We start from the raw sequence: 10029 nt of genomic DNA on the forward strand, positions 1-10029 counted from the left end.
TTACAGATTGATTATGTCTTGTTATTCGTACCCTAAGAATCTAAGATGTTTGAAAAATGCAGTTCCTTCTTGACTGTTATAGATTATCTCTTACTTGAGGAGATTGGAATCGCTGTTACACGGATGGCTCTGTGAATCACGTTCCATTCCTCATACAGGAAGGCAGAGATCAGCAAGACAATTTGGACCTCTCTTGGTGCGTATGCAACATCTTCACATCACGAAAGTGAAGCAGAGGAATAAACAAAACTTAAGAATGTGGGAAACATTTTACGGCCCGTTCTACGCTCCGGTGCACCTTTGCATGGGAAACCAAGTGCGTTGTCAATAATTAGATTGAAGTGGTTGAGCGTCAACTGTTCGATCAAAGTGTCCGTGCGTCAAAATTTCGTCAATGTCAATTGCGGAATTGATCACAGAGAAAATAGCCATGCCGGACCGTAGATCAGCCAACATTTTATTATTTTGTACGAAGTTACTCAAATGGTATTAAAAATTATTCATATTAAAGCTGTTCGTGTTATGTAAGGTGGCCAATGTACACATCAACGATTTTCGGCCAAAATGGGCTTGATGTACATAATTAGTGAAATGTAAAAAAGTTTATGACTTAATTAGTAAAATCAAAAAGTTTAGAACTGATTGACAAAGTTATAATAGATTTAAAACTTTTGGACAATTTTCTCCACAACAATATAATCAAATTCCTCCGTTCCCCAAGCCGGACCCCCAATCATTTCTTCGCCAAGTGAACCCTTTTTTCTTTTTCTTTTTCTTTTTTTTGTGGGTTCAACTCCCATAGCCTCATGCTCTCTGCTGCTGTAAAAATTGCACGAGGCCAACAAAGCCAATTCTTGGTTGGATTATTGGATTGTAATCAAGATTCATGTAACGCCCCAAACCTCGGGCACGCAACAACCCCTTCCTTGGTCGATAGAAAGCGATATCCCAAGACTCATCGCCGACCCTTCAATTTTAATCGTTCATTATTCGCAAGCAGAAAAGGAACCATCTCCCCATCAAACAAATAATTAAGCAATCAAACAGGGATAGTGAGATGAACAACAAAAACACAACATCTACTCATATATATACATTTTTACATTGGATTAACCTAGGAGGATCGCTTCTGATCTACAAGCCCAACAGAGGGCCAATCCATCCTCTAAGCCAGACCAAAAATAAACTAGGTTAGATTAATCCAACTATACACAAAAAGAACCATCGGGCTCGGCACTACAGTCACTCAGATCCAGCAAACTTAGACTCCGTTGATTCAAAGTTGGAGCCATACGGGTCAGTCACTAGGGAAGCGGAGCCAGGATTCTCCATTGCGCCGTCAGGAGGGTCTAGCTCCATGGGGTCCCGATCAGCGTCCTTGGGGCCCCTACCGTGCGACCCGTCAAAACCTTTTAGGGGACCGATCAGCATACCGACATCTTGTATAAATCACGCCAAGAACCTATAGGGTATCCATTGCCCCGGTCCTTCATCCACCCAGATGGTGGAGAGATACTTCTCGTACAGATGCAATCAACCTGGGAAGCGGTGGTGCGTCATGACAGTATTCCAGTCCTTAGGGATACCGAACCTCATTGGCAGAAGCGCCATCCTAAGGATTTGAAAGAAACATTTTACCTTGTCGCAATTAAAAAAATTAAAATCAAGGATTTAATTGCACTGGTTAACTACTTAATCATTTTTTTTTATGACCGAGAAACCGCCGGAGATCACCTCCCGACCCTTCGGTACCAATGGGGCCTCACCGCTGTTTAAACGTAATCCCTAGATGTAAACTCTGGAGGGCTAGCTTTGACCTAGTAAATCACCTCTGACACCTCCACTTAAGTCACAACATTTAGAAATTTGAACAACATTCAGAAATTCAAACTTGACATCCCCACTTAAGTCGCAAACATTCAGAAATTTGAACTTGTTCTCTCAACGATGAAATAGTAAAGTACAACCATCACGGCTACCTAAACCACTTAATTATTGATCATTCATGTTGTAACAATTAATCAATTGACTTTTAATCATTATCATTCGGGTCCCCATCTTTTTTAGATCTTTTATAAATCTTGAGGCTTGATTTTTGAAGATTTTTCGTTCTTTTTAAAGAAAAATACTCAAACCATTTTTTGAATTTTTAAAAAAAGATATTGTTCAATAGTATTATCACATTCTATTAAAAAGACCCAGGCCGGCCCAACCTAGTTATCAGGGCCTTCGCTATCGGATGGCTGGGAGGACGATTCACTTTGTTTTTCTCTTCTTTTTCTTTTTTTCTTTTTCCTCTCCCTCTCTTTCCTCTAGTTTTTCTTCCCCTCTGCGCACGTCAAACTAGCTAAAGAAAAAGACCTATTTTGAAGGGAAAATATTACAAATAATTCATATACTGTATTTAATGTGTAATATCATCCCTGAACTATCGATAAATGTCCGATATAGTCATTTCGTTACTATTTTTCCTTTTTTTTTTCTTCTCTCTTCCCTCTGCCCCCTTTGACGGAGCCGGTCGATATTCGGCCCCTCCGCCGGGGCCATGATGGAGCCTGTCGATATCTAGCGACTGCCATGGTTGGTATCCGACGAGGGGGCCCTCACTTGGACTGGCGAGGGCTATTGCTCACGAGGGCGGCCCTCGCCGGCGTTGGTCGGGCGACAGGCCGCCTCTACGTTGGAAGGGTGGTCTTCCCCCTACATTGGAAGGGCGGTCTTCGCCTGAGCAGTGACCCTAGCTTGCCCAACGCGGACTTCCCTCCCCCATGCCTAGTAGAGGAAAGAGAGAATAAGAAGAAGAAAAAAAAAAAAACAAAGAAAAAGACTAAAATGCCCACTTCCGTTAATTTTAATTAACGAAAGGACGAAATTGATGAATTTTCAGATAGTCAAACATTTATCAATAGTTGAGCAAATCGATCATTAAGTAGAATTTCAAGCATCATTTGTGACATTTTCCTATTTTGCATATCCGGATATCTCATTGACCGCCTAGACGGAAAGGGAGTCTCTTTTGTCTTCTTTCATTTTATATATCCCTTTTTCGGTTTTTCTACTTTTTCTCCCCCTTGCGTCATCTCTCTCGAGTATGCCCAGAACACCCAAGGTTTGCTTGCCGATCCTATAACATTAAAAACTCTAGCCATCCACACGACGCTCCTCAGCCAACTAGAACACATTCACTCGCTGGATTTCCGCGGGTCACCAGGCCGATATCGCCGGACCAACGGCCACCGCCAGCCATTCTCCGCCAACTATCGAAAGAAACAATACACACGAGGAAACAACACATCAAGCAACGAACCGAAAAAACGTATCCGTGTCTAAGGACCAACAAACGCCCAGAGCCGACCCGAAATCAGAGGAGACCTAAGCGATATCTGGTTCGAGCATTTCATCGAACGGGTGAGTCGCATTAGCTACAAGGGGGAAAAACGAACCAACTGAACCCTGGCTCGCGCCGGAGCTAACAACAATCAACAAGCGACAACCCAAGAGCCGCAGCACACATACGAACGGGGCCGGGACAAGTGCGTTCTGGACAACGGCAAAGCCCGCAAAGGGGCAAGGCAGGGCACGAAAACCGGGGTGGTTCGGCCGAGTGCCCCTACCCGGCTCACGGCGTCGGACGGCGGACGAGCTCGAAGATTGGGCTGCCTCCGTGCGCCTCGCGCGCCTCCGAGCCGAGATCCTCGGGAAACCGACTCCGAATCGCAAAAACTATGACTGCCTGAATGGGGACCTACCGTGGCTTCAAAGTGGACAAGGTGTGGCGGCGAATCGTCCGTTTCGGTTCGGGAGTGGAGGCCGACGGAGGCTCTCTGTCGCGTTCTCTCTCAACTCACGGTCTCTCTTTCGTGGCCCTTCCTCTCTCCGATCCTACTCTCTGCCCTTGGGTCTCCCCTATTCTCTCGCGACCGTCCTATATAGGCCGAGGAGGCCGGTCGACGGAGGTACCGCGGCGGCCGGTCCTTGGCGCGCCGACCGGCCTCCCCTTGGCCGAACCGGCGTCACATCCCGTCCCCTCCGCGCAGACCTCTCTACCTTGGCCAGGCCTACCGCCTCGTGCTCCTCAGCGCATTGAAAAGAAAAAAAATCTATGCCCAAATAAAAAGCAAAAGAAAGGAGGAGGTGATCCTACATCCTCCATAATTGTACGGGGAAGTTCCATTGAGGATTATAAAAATGAAAAGCTACTTCTTTCAGGAATCTACTGGAACTGACGAGGAGCATATGGGATGGGACCATCGGTTTCAACTGCCCTTTCGATGCATAGGTGTGAACGGATGTCCTCACCTCAGGAGCATTCCTCTGCAGCTCCCCTTGCTTGATAATGGCTTCCCTTGCCCTGTATTCACTCGAACGTTTCCTCCCGTCGATGCCTAGTGTCGTAACACGCTCTCACTTTGAAACTAGCAAATAGGCCGCGCTACGCACTGGTAAATGACTTTTATTACATCTTGAAAAGTATCGCAAAACGGTCACATTACCATTATGGAAACTTACTTGTTATAGCATTGTTTAAAAATTAGAAAAAGAAATACCCACGCTGTCCCAGTCCCTTTATCTTCGATTGAGTAATAATAGCAATAGTCCTCGCTCACTCTCTTAATCTCTGTACTGAAAAGTTAAGAGGCATATAACTTTAGATTACGATGTTCATTTTCCTCTTATTTTTATTTATAGGTACGGCAAAAGAGTCTTTCGGATTAGATTTAAATTGTTATTTGATATTAAAAACTTAACCCTAGCCCAAATATTTAGGAAGTTCGATTTTGAGGGACGATTAATGCGAAGAATGTTTTAAATTACATTCTGGAAAATCAATTGGACGATATACGTGTTTTTGGGGGAATTTCACTATGGATTTTCAGTGCCACACACTGATGGTACAATTCTTTCGTTATGCAAGAGCTCTTGAGATCAATACACGAATTAGAAAATAGCTACTGGCTAGAGACGAGTACATTTCCTCAACCCATGGCTGCGCAAGCTAGTCCGATACATCTTAGAACCATTTCCTCAACATGTGGACATGACCAATTCGCAGCTCCTTTGTTCCAATAGGTATATTGTGAAACACACAACTTTTTTTAGGTAATTTCTCAAAGCATTTTGCCAGAATAATTATTTATCTCAATATTTTATCATCCTAAAAATTAAAATGTCTGCCTCAATATGAAAAAATATCGCAATTTTGCCCAAATTTAGTTGTTACCCGCAATTCACAGCCCTTAATACCTCCTAGTTAGATGAAGTATGGGGGCCAATGAACCTTCTCTCACGAGTCAATAACTATTATTATTACTCTTCTGTGCTGCCAGTTAATTGTCCATTAGAGAGTAAAACAGGGGATCGATGCCGCTCAACCATGGGCCGATGTCTAGCGGCGGAGTCGTTGATGTGAGATGAGAGGGACAAAAGGAACCCACCGAGCAAACAAGTAGAATCCTATGAAGCTACCTAATTTTATAAAGTACTTGTTGGGGCCCTTCCATGCTACAACGTCAGGGAAATTACGGTTGGCCATTCCCCAAGTGAAATCTCCTGGAGAAGGGTCATCGGGACTCTTCCAAGTAGATAACTGCCGATCGAGGCCAGTCTTCAAGTCCCATCCAAGCTTCATTTCTGGCCCCCTTACCCTCCGTAAGGGGGGTGTGGACGGGAGAACCAATGGGGCCGGTATATTTTTATCGAGACCCCGGACCCAGGCCTCTACCCTTAAGGACCTGCTCAGATCCAAACGGTTGGATAATGAAAGCTTTGCCACAAATAAGTGTCCAAACCGTCATTATTGCCTTCTCTCAGCACAAGATTTCCATTATCTAACAGCTGTAAAACCGGATTCTCGGCCCGTCCAGTAGTTTTCGTGGACCAAATGACGCTGCTCTTGTGGCTTAGGAGGACTATATCGCCTGTGTTATTGATCATCAACATGCCACTACAGTCATTGATTGGGTTGCTTCTATTTGCAACCCAAACAACAGTTCTAAGTGGGATGTTCTTGTACCAAATTCCCAAGTAACGGCCCCTCGAACTGCCCAGACTGAAAAATCCCAGCTCAAAAGTTCTTCCTCTCGAAGCTATTGTCTCCCCGTCACTTAACGGTTGAGATGCATCAATAGTGTCGACTGCCACTGCAAAGCGCAAGAAGAACAGAACCAGACTTCCTGTGACAAGCAAAAGACACAGGTTGTCCATCCTGCTGGTGTTCAAGGTTTAAGCTTTGTTTCTGAAGGGGTAAAGAGACTGCCATTTGCCTTAATTAACGCAGTTAAAGGCGAAAAATATGGGAAGCGTGGACTTGGTGAATGGCTTGTTCAATGAGACTAAAGTATGCGTTTTCAACTTTAGACGTCAGAATTTGACTAACAGTAGCGGATATAAGAGGGAGGATCACGGGTAAGATGTTCATCTGACAATGAAACTTTGACTAAAGTTCATTACTTTGACTAAGAAATCACGAATTTCCCATTGTCTTATCTATTGTAAGGGCAACTATATCGACCCTTCATAGTCCATTCAACACCGTGACTTTAGTCTTTGATGGATTTATGAGATGGGCCTGAGTTGGCCCGTCCGCCCAAGTTGGGCCCAAAAAGCCCGGCCCACGGGAATAGGGCCCGTGGATGGGGGAAGGTATAAAAAGGAGAGAGAGAGAGAGAGTGGCACCCTTTGGCAAAATCAACGTACGCTTCTCTCCCGCGTTTTCTCTCCCGAAGAACAGAGGCATACGGCTTCCAATTTCTTCCCTTCAAGGCTTCATCGACCGGATTCTCTTCCTCCATTGACGACGGTGTTTAATCTGTGGCTAACAAGGTACGCTCGACTCCGTGGTGTGCTTTACGATCGGTGATACGTGTAATTCCCGGGCTTCGTCTTCCGCATAGATTTAGGGACTCGATTTAGTGTCGAATCCGGTTTTTCGGGGATCAGTCATTCCCAACATTGGTATCAGAGCCAGGTTTCACGTTTTCCCGATCAATTTCATGTTCTTTGATTGAGTTTTCGCGAAGAAACTTTCGGCCGTACGGAATCGGGCGAAAATCCCGACACCCGAGACTTCTTCGGCCATTTTCATGAGTTTTCGAATGTCAAAAACAAATTCTGAAAGCACTGGGAGAAAGACGACGTCGAGACGAGTCTGGAGATGTCTCGAGCGCCGCCGGGCGACGCCGCACGCGCCCACACGCCCGGCCGGGAAGGCGCTGCGCGTGGGCGCGACGCGCCCGGAAGCGCTCGATCGCCGAGCGCGTGCGTCACACGCGCCGGCCGGCGACGCGCGTCGCGCGCCGGCCGGCGCGCCGCACGCGCCGGTCACGGACGACGCGTGCGTCGACGCCGGCATGACGTCACCCAACGGTCAAGAATCGCCGGGCTGACGTCATCGATGACGTCGCCGATGACGTCGGTTGGCCGAGCGGCGACCCGACCCGCGAACCGACCCGACCCGACCGGCCGACGATGGCACGCGCGTGGCACGTGCCGCCGACGCCCGCGTGACGTCATCCCGCGCACGCGCACGGCACGTGCGGCCGGTTCGCCCGACCGGTCCGACCAGTCCGACGACCGACGACCGTTGACCGGCCACGACCGTTGACCGGCGACGACCGTTGACCGTTGACCGACCGTTGACTTTGACCGTTGACCGTTGACCAAAAAAAAAAAAAGAAAAAGGAAAAGAATGTGTTTCTTTTTCAATTAAATCTATGTGGATTATATGTAATCCCTTATTTGTTCTGCATTTGTTGCAGGAACAATGCCTCCCTTGAGGTTGCGCACACCTATTCGCGCGCTTCCGATGAACAAAAGGATAAGGTCATGTCTAAGTTGATAGCCGAGGCGACCGATCATCGATGGGAGAGAGGTGACTTAATTGATCATGTCCTTGAAGTCAACGGGAAAATTCAACAGGTCATATGGAATGGTCGTCCTATATCACAGTCAGAGATGGTGCGATTTTTCATAAACACTATTCCACCTGAATGGCAAGATGTGTTGAATCGCATATGGGATGTCAACGGAGCGCTTCCTATAAGAAAATTGTGATGGATTTTGTAAATGAATATTATTGTATTGTTTCAAGGGAAAAGATCAAGAAATTGAACAAAAAGAGGATCTTTCCCGGTTCGTGTCCGACTTGGTGTTAGTTGTATTGGGTGATATATGTTAAGTGTGATTTGTGGACATATTATGTAATGATTACTACCTAATTGTGTTAATTGAAAGCATTATTATTTTTATTAGATGTTCTATTATATATTGCTTTCTTATTATTGCTGGTTCTTTGTGGGTAATTAGCTATGGGTAGTTTTAGAAGTTTTTGTAGCTTCATAGAATTGACTTTGCATAAGACAATTATATTGATGATAGTTTTAAGTTAGGATTTTGGAGGATGATTGGAAACATAGTGACCTTTTGATTCTGAAACCTTACTTGAAATTATTTATTAATATGATGGGTCTATGTAAAAGTGGATGCATAAATGATAGGCATTAATTATTCGTGCATGTATATCTGATGTGTTCAGACTGATGGTTTCAGCAACTAAGTATGTGATTGCTGATATGAACAGCAACAATTGTGAAATATTGAATATGAAGATTCAATATGTGCTGGAAAAGCAAGAAGCACTAGAAGCTCTTGACCAAATTATGGAAGATCTTGAGGGTGCCGTGCGCCACCTTGAGCTAGTAGAGGACCGCCTAACGGCATTTGAGCCGAAAATAAATATTGGCAATGTTGGTTCTAGCTTAGAAAGGGCTTTGAGCTCTAAGCGCAAGCGTATTGATTCGTTCAATATATGGGCATGCAAAGGATCAAGTCCTTATTGCAAGAAATCAAGGGTTAACCAACACAAGAGAGGAAAACGTCCTCAAGTAAAGAAAATGTCAAGGGTGAGGTGTTACAATTGTGACAAGAGAGGTCACTATGCTTGCGACTGTCGTGAGCCAAAGCAAGTATACACCTCTAGTACATTTGAGAACTTTGCTTATGTGTCAAGTTCTGCTTTATTGGCTGAATCCAATCCTTTGTGGGCTATAGATTCATATGTAACAGACCATATAGCGAAGGATAGAGAATTCTTCGTGGAATTTTGACGAGTACCAACTGGAACTAAGTGCATCTATGTAGAAAATAACTCCAGGGATGAAGTTAAATGGATTGGCACCGGCCAATTGAACATGCGTGGTGGACGCAACTTGTTCCTACATGAAGATCTATATGCTCCGGAAATTCGTCAAAATTTAGTGTCTGTTTTGATGCATTGGTTAAGCTTGGTTTTTAGTATGAACTTCCATAATAGATGTGTAGATTTGTAAATGGATACAAACTACTATGATTTTTGGTCACTTTCGGATGGTTTTATTGTACTAAATGTTGACTGTGGTGATGTCAATATGTTATTCCCTTGTTTCACGTCTTCTACTTTATATGACAATGATGTGAATATGGTGGCATGCTAGACTTGGTCATATGGGCCAACAACATATGAAAAGACTAGCCAAAGAGGGCTTGTTAGGCAATATTGAAAAAGTCGATTTGCTTATATGTAAGCATTGCCTAGAAGGGAAAACGGCAAGGAAACCATTTGGAAAAGGTAAAAGAGCTGAATTTCCTCTGCATTTAATCTATTCTGATGTCTGTGGTTCAATTAATATGAGAGGAAGGCAAGGGGCTGTTTGTTTCATCACTTTTATAGATGATTCTACTTGATTTGGATATGTCTATTTGATTTCTCATAAATCTGAAGCATAAGTTGTTTCAAAAAGTTTATGAACCTGGTAGAGAATCAATTAGACAAGAAAATAAAAGCATTGAGATCCGATCGAGGTCGAGAATATTAATCTGATGAGTTCAGAAAATTATGTGATGAAAAAGGAATAGAAAGACAGTTGTCTATTCCATATACTCCTCAACAAAATGGTGTTGCGGAGAGAAGAAACAGAACCCTCTTTGGAAAAGGTTAGGTCCATGATGGCGCATGCTAACTTACTCATCATTTTTTTTTTGGAGTGATGCGTT

The 10029-nt window shown here is 44.4% G+C and overlaps 1 protein-coding gene across 1 annotated transcript; it reads right to left on the bottom strand.

Moving 5' to 3' along the window:
* Positions 1 to 1242: 1242 nt before the first annotated feature.
* Positions 1243 to 6204, bottom strand: LOC120294922 (S-locus-specific glycoprotein S6-like). The gene is made up of 4 exons (XM_039315970.1): positions 5834 to 6204; positions 5484 to 5732; positions 1539 to 1612; positions 1243 to 1439 (listed from the first exon to the last, which is right to left on the bottom strand). The coding sequence occupies exons 1-4, from the start codon at positions 6202 to 6204 to the stop codon at positions 1243 to 1245; spliced, it is 891 nt and encodes a 296-aa protein (XP_039171904.1).
* Between the last annotated feature and the right edge of the window lie 3825 nt (positions 6205 to 10029).

Source organism: Eucalyptus grandis, chromosome 6 (genome assembly GCF_016545825.1).
Source record: "Eucalyptus grandis isolate ANBG69807.140 chromosome 6, ASM1654582v1, whole genome shotgun sequence".
In the NCBI taxonomy this organism is placed as follows: Eukaryota; Viridiplantae; Streptophyta; class Magnoliopsida; order Myrtales; family Myrtaceae; genus Eucalyptus; species Eucalyptus grandis.

Bases quoted from the DNA above. Each gene is read 5' to 3' on its own strand.
- LOC120294922 (XM_039315970.1), bottom strand. From the start codon at position 6,204: ATGGACAACCTGTGTCTTTTGCTTGTCACAGGAAGTCTGGTTCTGTTC. The intron at 1,613-5,483 runs GTACTTTATAAA...TCAAATCCTTAG, and splicing joins GCATGGAAGGGCCCCAACAA to GATGGCGCTTCTGCCAATGA. The intron at 1,440-1,538 runs GTTGATTGCATC...GATTTATACAAG, and splicing joins GACGCACCACCGCTTCCCAG to ATGTCGGTATGCTGATCGGT.